The sequence below is a fragment of the Panthera tigris genome, chromosome C1, assembly GCF_018350195.1.
Source record: "Panthera tigris isolate Pti1 chromosome C1, P.tigris_Pti1_mat1.1, whole genome shotgun sequence".
In the NCBI taxonomy this organism is placed as follows: Eukaryota; Metazoa; Chordata; class Mammalia; order Carnivora; family Felidae; genus Panthera; species Panthera tigris.
The window spans coordinates 92,431,781-92,448,497 of NC_056667.1; the positions used below are offsets into that span (position 1 = coordinate 92,431,781).

At 46.4% G+C, this 16,717-nt stretch overlaps 1 protein-coding gene across 6 annotated transcripts in view; it reads right to left on the bottom strand.

Moving 5' to 3' along the window:
• SORT1 (sortilin 1) overlaps positions 1-16,717 on the bottom strand; it is a 67,029-nt gene continuing 50,312 nt past the window's right edge. For all 6 annotated transcript variants that reach the window (XM_042998125.1, XM_042998129.1, XM_042998128.1 and 3 more), the window contains 9 exons: positions 15,149-15,251; positions 14,642-14,810; positions 13,611-13,801; positions 11,206-11,395; positions 7,438-7,554; positions 6,720-6,828; positions 5,193-5,299; positions 4,794-4,917; positions 1-4,577 (listed from right to left, as the gene is read on the bottom strand). In XM_042998125.1, the coding sequence (XP_042854059.1) occupies positions 4,563-4,577; positions 4,794-4,917; positions 5,193-5,299; positions 6,720-6,828; positions 7,438-7,554; positions 11,206-11,395; positions 13,611-13,801; positions 14,642-14,810; positions 15,149-15,251 (1,125 nt within the window). In that variant the 3' untranslated portion in view covers positions 1-4,562. The remainder of the gene's footprint in view (positions 4,578-4,793; positions 4,918-5,192; positions 5,300-6,719; positions 6,829-7,437; positions 7,555-11,205; positions 11,396-13,610; positions 13,802-14,641; positions 14,811-15,148; positions 15,252-16,717) is intronic.

The window sequence follows — 16,717 nt, forward strand, 5'->3', positions numbered from 1 at the left end:
TCAGGTAACAAAGTCCAGTCTGTTTTATTTCTAACCCAAATATTGCAAATATACAGAAAATTACCAGTACAAAGTTAAACACATCCAGATTTATTTACACAATGCTAAAGAAATTTGAGTTTGATTTCCGTTTTGTGGAATTTTGTAATGGGGTCTGGCTTTTGTTGTGTAACTGACATGGGTCACTGAAACTTGATTATCCCACCCCACATGCAATTTTCTGTCCCAAGGGAACAGAAAACTTGGGTTTTTAGCGCACATGCAGTAATGATGTTAATACTGCTTTACACTTTAGTAGGAAGGTAGCTGTCCCACAACTTGGGGAAGGGGCAGAGAAGTTATAGGACAGGGAGGGACCACATGCTCAGAAAGGGGACAAGAGACAAGAAAGGGTTGAACAACAGGCACATGGGGACCCTGAGCATTTCTGTGCATGAGGATAAGGAGGGTACGACCAAAACCCTCCTTCCCTAGACGTCCAAACATGGGAGGTGGGCAGAATCATCGGGGAACATTCAAGTCACCCGACCACAAACTGAGGGCATGCGGAGGATGAGAATGTCATGAAAGATTTGGGACACATCAATAAATCATTAACATGTACACTATACAGTTTATACATGTATATATGTACATATATATATATATAAAGGTACAGATTAGTTTATGTTATTCTATATAAACAAGGATGCTTAAGAATGTACTGGTGTGAAAAAAATGCATACAGCAAGTTGTTGAAGACAGTTTCAAATTAATGTTCTGATTCTTACTGTTATAATGAGACATAACCAAGGAATCAACATGGTCCTGCTATTTCAATCATCCTTCATGAGGGCAAGGCCCGGGCTCTGCTCGGGCAGGATGATGCTCCCAGAGCTGCTGGGCAAACGGGCAGCAGATGAAACGGAAGGTCTGGCACCTGCTGAGCGCCAGTGCCGGTAAGTCTGGCCCTCCCTATCGCTCCGTCATGTGGCAAGTCTTACACTTTGGTTTTGTTCAAAGGACATTTAAGTCCATGTTTATTTCCCTGCTTGCGGCAAGGCAGTAGCAAAATTGAAAAGCTGAATCTCTTATTTTAGTAGTTCCAAGTATCCAGGGTGAGGGGTGAGGGGAATGTACCAACAATGGGCAGGATGAGCTCTAAACCACTGTATATAGAAGCAGGGCTCTTTAGAGCTCTCCTGAAGGGAAAGAGAACCTCCCATACTTGGATGATTTGCCTAAGAAACAGAGAACTGACTGAAGCTCTGGCCAGCCCTCTCTGTACCCTGGTATTGTGACCAAGGCCACGGAAGAACCGGCTGCGCTTTATAGAGCCGGTGCAGGAGCTGGAGGTGGCCAGCACGTGACTCATCTGTCAGGGATGAAAGGCAAGCTTGGGCATGTAGAGGCCCAAAGGCAAACCTAGGAATTAGAGAGGTACACACTGGAAAGCCTAGTTAGAGGCAGATGGCAAGTTCTCAATTTCAGTTAGAACTAATCTACTGAATCTCCCGAGCCCAGCTTAGAACTGCCAGAACCCTCCAAACACTTTTGATTCTTCAAAGTGGTGTTCCCATTCAATCACCAGCCTAGGTATATGCATCCCTGGTCTCTGGACCCACTAAAAACCAAGAACCCCCCTTAGGTCCAAGACACCTGTCACAGGTGAGGGATGGTGAGTTCTCTACCTGAATTTAAAAGCCCAGACCACTCTGGACAGTCTGACATGTCCAACTTATCTTACAATGCTAAATGCTATCACTGAAACCTCCAGCAATAATCTCTCCTGCTACCATCAAGCCTGGGATTTTATTACACAATGGTAAGCTATACTTTACGCAAAGATAATGCTCCTAACCTAACATCAGTAGAACAAATTAGAACTTGTCTTTCCTCATAAGCTATCATGGATTTAGGCTGTTATGCTTTCTGGCTGAGGGCATACATTTCTGAGTAAGCAGGCTGATATGGAAAGCTAACTAGCCAATGAAGGGAATGAGCCAGGCTTGTTGGCAGTCCTCCAACCAACGGGAACTAGCTAGCTAGCCGGCCAGGGCCAAGCAAACAAGGAGAATGGAGAGGGGTGGCTCATCAAGGGAGATCCCACGCCCGCAACGAGGTGAGGGGCAGTTTCTAAACACATATTCAAAATCACCATTCATTCGTGTTCTCAGCCATGAAAAACAGGAGAATAAGACTTGCCGTTTACCAAGGTGACAAAAAGGCTTCACACGCTGCTCTGACAGAAATGCCACTGACCCTTCTCCTAAAGAACAGCAAATCATCCAGAAGAAAGAAGCCCTTCCCGCTCCAGGTATCCAGCACCTGCACGCATAACAAGGTAGCGAGCCCTGAAGATGGCCAATGGCCAACCGGCACTGCTCATCACACACAGGGGCCCTGGACAATTTACTCACTTTTTGTACCTCAGCTCCATCCCCTAAAAATGCGTATTACAAACCCCTGCCTTCAAAGGAAGAATCTCACTGGATGCGGTAAGGTTCAAATGACATACTGCAAATGAAGTCCTCTGAAAGCTGCCAGGTTTTACAGAAATCCCAGATACCATCACAAGCAAAGAGCTTTAACCATACTTGGTTACAGAATACTAACTTTCCTACCATCCTAAAATGAATCAGAGAAATACTGCATACTGGCACAGGTACTCCAACGGGTAACACGTATATGCCGTGGGGAAAAGGTGTGCAGAAGTGGGTCTTTTCTGGGCATCAAATTCACTTTGGACAGGAGGTGAGGGTGTCTGGGACAAAGGCTGACACTTCATCGTTTGTGAGCTGGTCAAATGAATGAGCTTTTCCTAAAAGACCAGTGCTCTCTAGCTCAAGCAAATATGAATCCTCTTCACAAAAACTGCCCTAACTTTATTTTCTAACTAGGGCTCCCTGACTCATTTAATTTTCCTGCAGCTTCACAGTCTCTAACCTTCTCCATCCACCCCCTCTCCCACTTTCCCTGCTGCTGTTAATCCATTCTGGGGAGGAGAGAACACGGCCATCTGCTCACTCATTCTGACAAAAGTTAATTTGGCACATTTACTTTTTTGTGACTTTAGAGCCATAAAATGAACGAGCAGCAAAATGGCAGTTACCAAAGAATGTCCCAATCATAATTACTGGGTGAAACTGTGGCCAGCACAGTAGGGATTCTAAGACCAAGCTTGTACCATGCTATATTCCTGGCGAGCAAACATCCAAGCTGTATGAAAACTAACTACTGCAGCTCGCCGCTACTATATGGCCATCTTCAAATCCACCTCACTACATTCTACCGTGAACTTAATTTGAAAAGTGTCAAATGGAAAATTTCCTTAAATTTAAAATACGAACCTAATGTATCACATAAAACATCACCTACACTGGAAGTGTGTCTTCAGTTGGTTTGGCCAAAAGTTTCACGGCAACAAATTCCTTGGCAAAGCTGGGAAAAATGGGTGAGGAGGAGAGCCTGGTAATAAAGTCCTGATTTTCAAAAAAAGAGCCTATAAATCTGAAAATGTGTTTAGTCCTGGCTCCATGTACGACAGCAATCCAAGAGGAGGCACGCAAGTAAACGGCCATCCTGATGATTCACCGCCGTGCCAACAGGTGGCAGAGGAGATGGAAGACTGTGTGATGTTCAGTCCGTAGGGGCCACACCGGGTGCCCTCCCTCGGCTCTAGCAAAGAGGTCACTTGGCCTGGGCAGACATCCGGGGCAAGCCCTAACCCTGTCCTTGAGCAAATCCACTGGCACAAACATGAAGCACGGTTGGAAAGATCTTGGAAGAAGCAAGAATTTGTCCTTTAATAGGTGCTAAATCTAGTCAATTCTCTGCTGCTCCCTTCTTCCTGCCCCAAGTTAAAAATATTGCCCTTTAAGTTTTCCTGATTTAGTGTCTTAGAAGCACATGGTTAAGTCAGTTGTCAAAGGGCAACTGACAAGGGTATACTCCCCGATTAAACAGGGGAAAAGAAACACCACTGTGGTCTACGGTCCCCAAAAAAGAAAGAAAGAAAAGGCAGGGTGTGTGTGAGGAGCTGGTGTGCAGTGTTCTTGGGGCAGGGCTGTCCCTGGCCGGGGAAAGGCTGCCCGGGCCGTGCCAGTCATTGCAGCCTCCAAGTCCCTCTCCGCAGCTGCTTTGTGTCGCCGGCAGAGCCCAGGGACAGCACCGGGTGCGTTGTGAACATTGATGCTGGGGTTGGCAGGAGCCCTGAAGCAGGCGCCATGCAAAACATGCGAGAGTGGGGTTAGTGAAATGTTCCCTTCTGATTCCATTTCGTTTCCCTTAAAAAACAAAAACAAAACCAAAAGAACCCATACTTTGCAAAAAGAATTTGAAATAAAAAGTTAAAGAATTAAAAATCTCCCCCCCCTTCTCAGGGCCAATTATGGGAGTGTTTAGGGTCCCTCCCCCCTGCCCTGCATTTCTTTAGTGAAGGTCCTTTTGGCTTTGGTGGAAGCAGCAGAAACAGAGCTGGGTCCCTCGCAATGGGAAATTTATTCCCCCCATTCGGAGCCACAGGGAGTGTGAGAGGTACTGCGGTTCCATCATCTGTCCTCGGTCCCAGCTCCTTGGAGGAGCTATTCCAGGAGGTCCTGAGAAGAAAAACAGAGACCGTATTATTTACACACTAAAAAGTTCCTATTTTGAAAGTTATGACCTAGTTGCTGGGCTGGCCAACTCTCACAGTCATTAAGTTGCTGCTTCTGGCTTTTACCCTCCTTTGCCTCAGTCAGATCTTGATTATAAACAGAAAAAGAAACACTCCTGTTTTGTACTTGTGGCCCACCCCTCCGGAAGAAATGGTTTACCTCATCTGAGTCGTCGTGATAGCCGCTCTTGTTAGTGTGGGGGGCTGTGTCCAGAGCGTCCACGCCATCCACACCATTAGCCTCGGCATGTTGCTGAAGCACAGAGTATCGATGCACCAGGAACCTGGGGGTGGAAACATCTGTGAGTCCTCATGCGGTGAGGATGGATGCGTTTCTCACAGGACTGTGGATTTTCCGAGTTTTATATGTTCACAGAATGAGTCATACATCTACGCTCCTGGTCGGCGTGTGGAAAATATAAATTCTGATTTGGGCCTCCTGCTTTAGGGACATCACTTCAACGAGCTAGTTTTTGCCCAAGAGCAAACTCAACCGTGCGCCCTTGGCTGACTCTGTGGTTTGAATTCAGTACCTCTGACTGACTTCCATGCTCCTTACCTTCCCCCACACACGTATTTCTTCACGAGGAGCACCCCTGCTACGACGGTGACCAGCATCAGTCCCACGGTGGCCAGGATGATTGGAACAGAATTGGACTTGGAATTCTTGATAAATTAAAACACAAACAATTTCAGGTGTGCATATTCTAGGACTGAATTCAAGGAGACTGCCCATTTCCCTGGCCTCTCTGTGAATGATCCGCAGTCTCTAGGTACTTACTGCTTTCCCAGCCCCCAACGATGGGCCCTCTCAGTGCTATCAGGAGGGCATCACTGGTGGCAGAGGGTAACCAGAACCTCAGCTCCTTGAAGCTGCCAGAATGGTGCAGACTCAGGGGCTTTCATGTCAAAGTAACACTGGGAGCCCTTGGCAGTGAGCTCGGTCAAACAGCAATCGTGGCTGTTCCCGGCTACCAGTGTGTAAGTCGTGGAGCACTTAAGGGTGCAGCAGGAAAGGGAGACACGATGGTAACAGGGGGTTGGAAGAATCTGGAACAGAGCCAGCACCCGGGAAGAAGCTGTGCCAGTGCCTTATCAGGCAGGACAGCATATAACACTGAGACGTGTTTTTACTTAATTTTTGGTATGTTTTTACAAATAGGCCTTTTCATATCATTGTTTGAGTGTGACCTACCTGCTTCTGGGTGGGAGATAGGGAATGTGTGTTTTCAATGTATCCAAGAGGAGGCAGAGCTGGATTCTGGGACAAGCTGTGTCCCTGTGGGTGGGAGTCCAGTGCAATCACACACACACAAACACTGAGGACAGCTGCCAGGAGTGTGGGGTGGGGGCGGGGGGGCGCAGAGGAGGAGGAACCTGCCCCCTGACAAGTACACACACCCACGCATTCTTCTCCCACTACCTTCCTAATCCCACCTCAGGCCCTCAGTCCTTAGAAGGCTGGGGAGGAGGGGGCTGCGGACTGTCCGCCTCTCATTTTATGGGTTAGGAAACTGGCATTCACAGTTTACTGCCCCGGTCCCACTGCTGGTCCAGTACTTCTTTATCAAGAGGTTTCCTCTTTACCATTTCCCACACCCCAGCCAGACAGTTCAGTACTACAGATCTGTAATCAGCCCACGTCAAAACCAACCCACTGAGACCATCGTTCAGTTCTGCACTCTGCACGCACTCCGCATGACTTGGAGCAGAGACCACCTAACCTATGGCCCAGGACTCCTCTCTTCCACAAGACTCCGGTGCAAGACTCCGGTCCTTTATAGCCAGGCTTCAAGCCTTTTTCCTAAATGACTCTCAGCCTCAGAAATGTCCTCAACTTGACGCTTCCAAGACTCAGAACAACTTTACAGAATTCCACTTTGTTCCCCCAACAAAGAAGTTTCTGGGGACGAGTTTCTCACTGCGTCGCATGACCCATCCTCCACCCTAATGGTTTCCTGTGCAAAGCAAAGCCCGCCGGAAGTAGTTTGGCCACTTTTATTCAGTAATAAAATTCTTAATATTTTTTGTTCCTGGCAGAACAGGAAACCCCACTGGTACCTAAACCAGAACTACTTTCATATACCTGCTTTTCAGGACTCAAAAAGTTACTTGTACATTTCTTTTTCAAGTCTTTTACTTCTCGAACTGGATTCACTCCACCTTGGCATCTGTCTCCTGGAATTTTCCGGTACCTGAAAAGGCAGAAGACATTTTTTATCAGACCACTAGGATGTATCCCTGGATTCTTGTTAGTTCCTGAAAACAAGATTTGAAAAGTGCAGAAAAACATCTCCACCTTATACCACCTCTCAGGCCAGAGGGGAGAGCCACAGGAATGTTTCAGGGATATTTTGCGTAGTTTCAGGCCTTGAACAGACCAAGCATCCCTGGCCATGCTGTGGGGACATGCCCACCATTCTGCCTTAAGAGATGGGGCCAAAGAACTGTGACCCAGGGAAAGCACATTAACACGTGGTACAAAAATGGGAGGGGGAAATATGTATCCGGGGAGGGGGCACCATGTCCCCTCCAGAGCAGCGCTGCCTAATGCAGTGGCTACTTACATTTCAACTAATTAAAAGTAATTCAGTGCCTCAGTTGCTGCACACGGTCAGCAGCCACCATATGGGACACAGCAGGTTAGGGAGCATTTCCAGCACCACACAAAGTTCTGTTAGACAGTGTTTTGCTAGCGTGCCCTAGAATGCCGTGTGCTCGGAGATGTGGAGTGCTGCGAGTGGGGGTCTCACTCTGCAGGGTGAAGACTCCTCTGTCACGATGTGAGAGGAGAGCCGCCTCACCCGTTTGTTGTCAGGTGCTCCTCTCTGCCATACAGACAAAACTCCAGGTCGTGGCCCTTCAGTTCTGGCTGCTCCACACATTTGGAGTCATTTTCTGGACGGAAGTAGCCAAAATCACTGCCAAGAGTCAGCAAAGAAAGTATCTTTCAGAGTTGCTGAAAGACAGTTAAGTGACTAGTAATGAAGGGTTTCTGAGGAGCAGCGGAAGCTTAATATTCCAGTCTTTGGTTGCATGAGAGCAGCTCAGGAAGGCCTGTGTCATCTGCAAAGAGGGTCTGTTCAGGAAGACAGACATGGAGAGGGCTAAACTGGGGGACCATCAGCTTACGGATCAGGCCTGGTGGACTGAGGACTCAGCGGCTGGGAGCCCTGCACAGACCGCAGTCCACCACGCGGACTCCAGGAAGGGGATGACTGCAGCAAGCGGCGGGGCGGGGGGGACTGTGCACCGAGAACAAAGACACTGAGAAACAGTGGCAACAGTGACAGATCTAAACCCACTATGCTTAGGAATCTTTTTATTTACCTCCAAATCGCTCATTATTATGTTTTTGGGAGGTATTCCATAGGGTGTATGCCAAATCTTTCCTGCCTGCCCCATTTCTGTCCCTCTTAGCTTCTTAGATGACCTTTGTCTCCAGTGAAAATGCCTGTTGTGCCCTCCATCCTACCCCATCTCTCCACAGTGCCTCCCACCTGCTCACCTTTCTCTGTTTCTCCCAAGAAATATACCGCCTCCTTTCCAAGGCTGACCCCCTACACGAGCACCCTGGGCCCATCCTTCCTACTACCCTGGGATCTGGCTTCACTGATGGTATGGACCGACTATCAGTCCCTTAGCCTGCACATGTCCTCTTCCTTCCCCCTCTTCTTCCTTATCCTTCTTAGAAGGATATTTTATACTTGTTCTATTGTACTCATTTCCTTTTTATTCCATGCATTGTGGCTTCAACCCCCGTTATCACCTTGGAAGCGAATGTCTGAGGCCCCCAAGACTCCCTAGTCATGCCACTGTGGAGAGCCCTCTCTGACCCTGCCTGTGTGGTGGCCCCGACACAGCACCTGCTCCTGCTCCTGCCGTTGCAACTGTGCCCACCGGTTTCTCTTGGCACGGTTTGCACTTCAATCTTCCTAGCCTGGAAATGCAGACCCTTTCCTGCGGCCCACAGGTCATCCTCTTACTCTGTATCTGCTCTGCCTTCATGAGCTTCATTATTTGTTGCAACTAAAACTTCCAGGTTTTACCTCTCTTGAGCTCTGATCCTCCATTTCCAAGTACCTGCTGGATGTCACCACCTAAATCTGCTGACAGAACTTCAAATAAGGTGTCCAAAACATGTCACAAATTCTCTTTCAAGCCAGCCTCTCCCAACATTTCCCTATGTTTGTCCAGGGCACTGCCTTCCTTCCATTATCGAAGTCGAAAATTCAGCCTGGGCATGCCCTATCTGGACCCTACTCACTTCTTTATCGTGACCTCTGTGACTTCCCCTCATGGCCTATCTCCCGACACACCGTTCCTGAGCACGCCAGTGGTATCTACACGTATGCCAGTCCACGGCTTCAATGACTTGCTTCTTCCCAGATGTGCAAGGTCAGGTCCTGCCACTTGTCAGGGCTCGGCTCCAATGCTGCCTCCTCCACAAAGCCTCCTTTGACCCATCTCCTTTCAGCTCTAGATGGAACAGCCTCTAGGTTCTCTACATCTTCAAGGCACTGTTTCACAGCATAATTACGTGCATCTTACCAGGAGAATCAATAACAGGCTTTCCACCATCACTTTGCACTGCCTTGTGCACAGCAAGTCTGCGATGGATGCTTGGGGAATACACAGATGATGCTTGCACTTCAAGGTTTTTGTGACAGATATTTAGGGGACAGGGTAAGAAGATGCAGAAGACACCACCCCTCTAGCACGGAGGGGGAGTTCCGGTGAAAATTTTAGGGTCTCCAACCGAAATATCCGGGAAAGTGCCCTTCCTGCTCACAGAGTACACAATTCTTAGGCACAGGTGGCACAGTGTGTAGGCTCTGGGGCCGAGCTGCCAGGCACACATTCCAGCCGTGCCGCTTCCCGGCTGGGTGATGGTGGGCGAGTTAGCGGTAACCTCTGAACCTTCATTCCTCCCTTTGTGAGATGGAAATGGCAACAGTACCTAGCTCAGGGGGCTGCCATGGTTAAACATAAATTGTTCGGGACAGTGCCTGGTATAGTTACTGCTCAGGAAACATCAGCTGCTATCACGACTACTCAATGATGATCAAATACAACATGCCCTCAAGGAGTCGAGACTTTACTGGTAGAACCAAACCTGTGCACAATAACCAAAATACAGCAAGAGCTGTACGGCAGAAGCCCAGATGAGTGAAAGCTGGAGAAGGCTTTACGGAGGTGAGAACTGAGCTAAGTATTAGAGGCCAAATAGGAACTCCCAAGCTTGGGGGTCAGGCAGGGAATGTGGGAAGACTTTCCAGGCAAAGGAAGCAGCAGGTAAAATGGCATGGAGCTCTGAAGAAGCACAGCTTGTCTGGAGAGCAGGAGAAGGTCAGGTAATTAAGAGCCTGGTCTGGGTCCAGTCTAGGATGTAGAGTGTCCCAGTGTCAACAAGCTCTAGCCCTAATATGACACCACAGTGACCGGAAGGATCCTGTTTCCTGTGGAAACACAGAAGACAAGACCTCTGGCCCATTCTGCATTTAGATGTGAGCCACACATGGGGAACCACACCGGGTCAGACTGGGTGTTCGCTCAGTCCCAGAGAATGTGATGTGGGAGGACACGACTGCTACCTGTCTGCATTCTTTTCCAGATCCTTTTAAAATTTTTATCTTTGAGAGAGAGAGAGAGAGAGAGAGAGAGAGAGAGAGCGCGAGCATGAGCAGGGGAGGGGTAGACAGAGGGAGAGAGAATCCCAAGCAGGCTTCCTGCTGCCAGCATGGAGCCTGATGCGGGACTCAAACCCACGAACTGTGAGATCATGACCTGAGCCAAAATCAAGGGTCAGATGCTTAACCGAATGAACAACCCAGGCGTCCCTTTTCTAGATCTTTTAGGATCCACTTTTACTTCCTGTCAGTATGTTTTGCAGGTAATGAATTCCATAAGATTACTGGCTGTGATGGGAAGCAGTGCCTCTATATTTGACCTAACTTACCCTGCTTGGCTACCTGGGGCCTGCCTTGCCCTTGTGTAATCAACTAAGTCCATGCCAGTAGGGTAACTAACCCTTCAGCCCAGATGGTCCTGAACTTGAGGCAGTCCATCTGGATGGCCTCTAGACCTTGATACGACATCTGGACCATCAGTACTCCAACATCCCCTCCGGTCTCCTTCAATCTTGCAGACGATCCAAAACCTAGTGCCCTACCTGCTGAACTCAGGCCGCCAGTGTTTAGTGAACACATGAATTCCAACTTCCTCCCAGCTCCTGTACTGTCCTTCCTGGTGTTTCTGCCCTATTTTCTCCTCTCTCTGTTTCTGAGTTCTCTTCCTCCTTATACACTGCCCTTCCTTGCTGTCAGCCCAGGATTCCTGGGGGCTGTTGCTGGCCCTGTCCAATAACTGACTGACTGGCCTGATAATATTACCTGTCCAATTGCTAATAACTCTCGGTCCCTTCTCTGTGCCTCCATTTCCTCAGTAAGAGCAGCAGTTCTCCACCCTTGGAGAAGAAAGGATTTGAATATTTTTCAGCACTATAAGTCAATGGTCTTTCACTACCTCCTGCACAGCAAAGGGGCTGACAGAGATGTGAGGGAAGCTGATACCAGAGGAAGTCCTCCAGGGAGCAGGGGCAGACGGACGGCTGCTTGGTCACAACATAGTCCCGACCATTCTGGCAGACAGACGACTTGCGGAGCCGCAGGTACTGTTCTTTGTAGCCTAAGATGCAGCCGTCTCCGTATTCTCCGGGGTCGGCAGAGTGAGCCAGCCATACGGTATAGTCCTTCTCCTCACCTAAAGGGAAGACAGGCAGTTCAGGCCACCGCACCCACGTGTGCGAGGCAGCTACCAGGCTGAAAGGAGAGGAAGGACAAGAAAAAGGGGATGTCGGACTCATCCCACTGCCTCATTTTGGAACTGCAGACAAGAGTTACGTCAGTTGGAGCCTACTAGCAGTTGGCACCTCCTTGTGTCAGAGGAGGACACTTCACATCTCACCGCCCGTTTGAGTTATTAGGAAAAAGCTTATTTGCTTCAAAGTGGGCAGCTGGATGGAGGACCTCTAAGCTTCCTTCCACATGGAGAGACTGCTGCCTCCATGTCTTGCACACCTGTGCTGTTGGTCAGCAGGAGCTGTCACAGGTAAGCTACCAGGCGTTTCCTTTCAGGAGACAGCAGTTAGCCAAAAGCTAGAGTTCAGTTTCACCACGGGTTAGTTTGCCTCAAACAGAAGGGAAGACAATCTCTTTCTAGACTTTTAACTTCAGATGACTGGCTTTCACGTAGACTGCTGATGACAGTCGATCCAGCTTTGTAAGTCGTATCACCCACTCCTGGAGAAATGACTCAAAGGCCATGGGCTAGACTGTGGATTAGGGTTTTATCCTCTGGGATACAAAGACCAGCGCAGAGTCTGTTAGGGAGCAGGTGCCTACCAAATCTTTTAATGGCGTTAAACTTCAGGAATAACTGTAGAGCTGCCTTCTGAGGGGAAAACTCACAAGCCAGCTCCTTCACAGCCTATTTAATGAATCTGGATATTAAATAATGACTCTCGGGTATTAAATCATATGTAAACACCTTGTAGAAAAGGCCCAAACAGTGCTTCTGCTTCCTCCAGGAGTCACTAAACTAACATTCTGAGGAAACAGACCCATTGTGCCATCTAATAACAGGACCAAAATTCAAACAAAGCTACTTGAAACCTTAAGTCTTTTATCATAACATGCCAACAAGAAACCACGGCTCGCAGGGTGGGAGACTTTTCTCCAGTTTTCTCTTTTATCCTCCATATTTTTCAGTACAGTGTCAGCATCTTTGGTACCAGGGCCTGGGTTTGCTTATGATTCTTTAGCAACACCTTGCAATGAGCATTTTACCTCCTCTTCGGAAGCCATTTTCCATGCCTCTAACATGCCTTCCAGTCTGACATCACAGAACTCTGAAATGGTCAGTGTGGGCTTTGAGCTCACCCAGTAGCCATTCTAAAACCTCACCTGTGACTGACATTCAAGCCAAAACTCTTTACACGAATACTTCCTCACTTCAACGTTTTGATAATCAGATGCTCTATGCAACACACTTTCCTCTAACGCTTCTCTTACAGTTCTGTTGCAATCAAGGGTGAAAAGCCCTGAAATGTCATGAAATAATTTTAGATAAACACAAGGACGCATTATCCTTACAAGCAGAAAAAAGTCCCATAAAGTGTTACAGAGCTTCAACAGTGTGAGGCCACGCTTACAGCCTTAGCCACACATGGCTGGTCTGAAGTGAGATTTACTCTAAGGGTAAGGGTAAAGTATACACTGGATTTTGAAGTCTTAGAAGAAAAATATAAAATATAAAATATTTCATTGATAGTTTTTTTTTTAATGTTATTTTTTGAGAGACAGAGACAGAGCATGAGCAGGGGACGGGCAGAGAGAGAGGGAGTCACAGAATCCAAAGCAGGCTCCAGGCTCTGAGCTTTCAGCACAGAGCCAGACATGGGGCTTGAACTCACAGACCGTGAGATCATGACCTGAGGTGAAGTCGGGACGCTTAACCAACTGAGCCACCCAGGGGCCCCACATTGATAGTTCTTAACACTGCCTACATATTGAAATGATTTTAGGTATAGTAGGATGATTAATTAAAGTGAATTTCACCTCTTTTACTTCTATAATGCAGCCAACAGAATAATTTAAATTGCACATGTGGTCCTCATTTTATTTCTTTTGGACAGTGCTAGTCCAAAGAAGGAAGCTGCATTTCTGATACCATTCATTGCATTGCCTTGAACATCCTTCAATCCTCTTTCATATCCTTTTTTTTTTAAGTAGGCTCCATGCCCAACGTGGGGCTTGAACTCATAACCCTGGAATCAAGAATCATGTGCTGTACCGACTGAGTCAGCCAGTGGCCCTCATATGCATTTTCTTATTCCAGCTAAAAGAAATGAAATTGAATTATTAGGAAAATAGGCTTATATGTTCTGGTAGAAAAGGTCAAAGGAGACTCTACTCACAGTTCCTTTCAAGGACATCTTTAAAATCAATGGTATAGGAGACCCACTGGCGGGTCAGGAAAGATTCTGTGAACCCCCATATGCTGATATTCATGGACCGAGCTCCAGGTTCTGAAGCTAGACCGGTAAAGTAGATGGGCTCCTTGGTGAATATGTAGGTTTGCCAGCACTGACCTTCATCTGTGGAGAACCTGAAACCACAATTAGAGAACAGTCGTGACAGAGGATCAACATGTACGGGAGTATCAGGAAACTACTCTGGCTGTTTGATCCCAAACCAGAGAAAACCCTCATATTTATGTCATGGCTTAGTGACTGATAACTATATAAACTTTTAATGCCCACAGATAACAGGGTAGGTAAAAGAGATTCATTCAAAGAATATAGAAGAAAATGCCTTTATAAAAATTGTTTCAAAGGAAACAGAGGGTAGCGACCCATGTACGAATGGGCTTCTGAATAAACATACAAAATTATTTTAGAGAACTTATACTTAAGGAGTAATTTTCCATCCAAAGTGCTTAAATGCTTCTATAGGATTCTTGTGGAGAGAAAGAAGAATTATTTATTTACTTATTTATTTAAAGAGAGAGAGAGAGAGAGAGAGAGAGAGAGAGAGAGAGACAGACCACGACCGCACACACGTGCAAGCCAGGGGGAGAGACAGAGAATCCCAAGCAGGCTCCATGCTCGTTGCGGAGCCTGACCTGGGGCTCAATTCCATGACCCTGGAATCATGACCTGAGCTGAAATCAAGAGTCAGACGCTCAACGAACTGAGCTACCCAAGTGCCCCAAAAGAAGAGTATTTTTAAAAAGTGACAAAAAATGTTAGCTAGAGGAACTCAGAAGAAAAAGCAAAGATACTGAATGTGGGTTGCTCTAGATGCAATCCTTTCAAGAATGTTCCCTACAGTTCTTAGAATGCACAAATTTGAATCAGGGTCCATAACTATCCCTACCTCCCACAGAAAAACATCCCACAGTTGCCCTCCATGCAGATAGTGTGGGTGGAGCAGAGCTCATGCATACTTAATCACACTGATAGGATGGTTGCTGTGCTCAATGGCCACAATGATGCCTCCGGAATCCAGGATGGTATAATAGTGGGGTCCTTCGAGCATCTTCGTCCAGGAGTAACCCCCATCATCTGAGATGTACACATCCGGGATCATCACTGAAATGGCATCCCCTACACTACCTGCAACACAATCCGCCATCTCGTCAGCAAAAATCAGCAATGAAACGGAGAGGGTTTACTGCCAAGAGAATAATTTTCAGTGAATTTACTCTGATTATTTCCCATCATACCTCTTGTAATAGGAAAAAAAGGCCACTGAAAAGTTGGGAAAGGAAGTCATGTTTCTCTCTCTGATGGGGAGTCTAATGAAAAACCCAGAGTATCATTATTATTCGAGAAATTTCACAAAGGATGGTAAACATCATGTATGGTGGTTTTCTTATAGGATTCAAGGCTGTGGCTGAGTTTTAGTGTGCTCAGCTACTTGCTCCTGTGGAGATGGGGGGCGGGCTGCTCACCATGGGCAATGACTATGCCGACGGCCTTAGGCTCTGACAGTGGGGCCATTGGAACGTTTAGTTTCTGGGAGATGCTGTAGGAAGCGTGAATATGAAGGCTGCACTGTGAAAAGAAACCAAAGCTCAGATTAAAACCAAAGGTGTAAATTTTTAATCATCTCACAGAGCCTTCTAAGAAAGCTTTGAATTTAACCCAGACTTCAGCGGGATACTCTCTTAAAAAAAAAAATTGTGGTAAAAAATACATACCATAAAAGTTAGCATCTTAACCATGTTTAAGTGTACAGTTCAGTGGGGTTAAGTACATTTATACTGTTGTGCAACCATTACCACCATCCATCTCCAGAACTTTTTGAAACCAAAACTCTACACCCATTAAACAGTAACTCCCATTCTTCCTCCTTCCAGACCCTGGAAACCACCATTCTACTTTCTGTTTCTATGAATCTGACGATTCTAGGTACCTTATATAAGTGGAACCACATAGTATTTGTCTGATGACTGGCTTATTTCACTTAGCATTATGTCCTCAAGGTTCATCCATGTTGTGGTATGTGTCAGAGTTTATTGCAGGCAGAATATTATTCCATTGCATGTATATGCCACATTTTGCTTCTCCGTTTATCTGTCAAAGGACACTTGGGTTGCTTCCAGCTTTTGGCTACTGTGAATAATGCTACTATGAACATCGGCATGCAAATATTTCTTTGAGACCCTGCTTTCTTTTGGATATATACTCAGAAGTAGGATCGCTGATCATATGGCAGTTCTGTTTAATTTTTTGAGGAACCGCATACTGTTTCATATAGTGACTGCACTATTTTTCATACCCACCAATGACGCACAAGGATCCCAACTTCTCTACATCCTTGGCAACACGTTATTTTGTTTCGTCTTGTTTTTGATAGTAGCCATTCTAATGTACATGAGAGGCATGAGAGGTGATCTCTCCCTGTGGCTCTGATTTGCATTTTCTTAATAATTAGTGATGTCAAGCATCTTTTCATGTGAGTTTTTGGCCATGTGTGTGTGTGTATATATATATATATATTTTTTTTTTTTTTAAAGCTTGTTTATTCTGAGAGAGAGTGAGCGAGCACGGGAAGAGCAGAGAGAGAAGGAGAGAGAGAGAATCCCAAGCAGACTCCTTACTGTCAACATATGAGATCATGCGGGGCTCGAACTCATGAACCGTGAGATCGTGACCTGAGCTGAAATCAAGTCAGACACCTAACTGACTGAGACACCCAGGTGCCCCTTGTATATTCCCTATACAGAAATGTCTACTCAAGTCCTTTAACCATTTTTAATTTGGGTATTTGTTTTTTCTGTTGTTGAGTTATGGTCTCAGTGGGATATTCTTGATTCCAAAATAGATTAGTATATTTAGGAGCAAATTATGCAATTATTTTCTCATGTGTAATGCTTAGTTTATTTTATTCCTGCATTACACCGAAGCCTCTGATCAATATTTAAAGCATGAATAAACATGAAAATAAAAATAAAGCATGATTCCACACAAATAAACTTGATGAACACCTGACATACTTCTGATACCGTACAAGATGT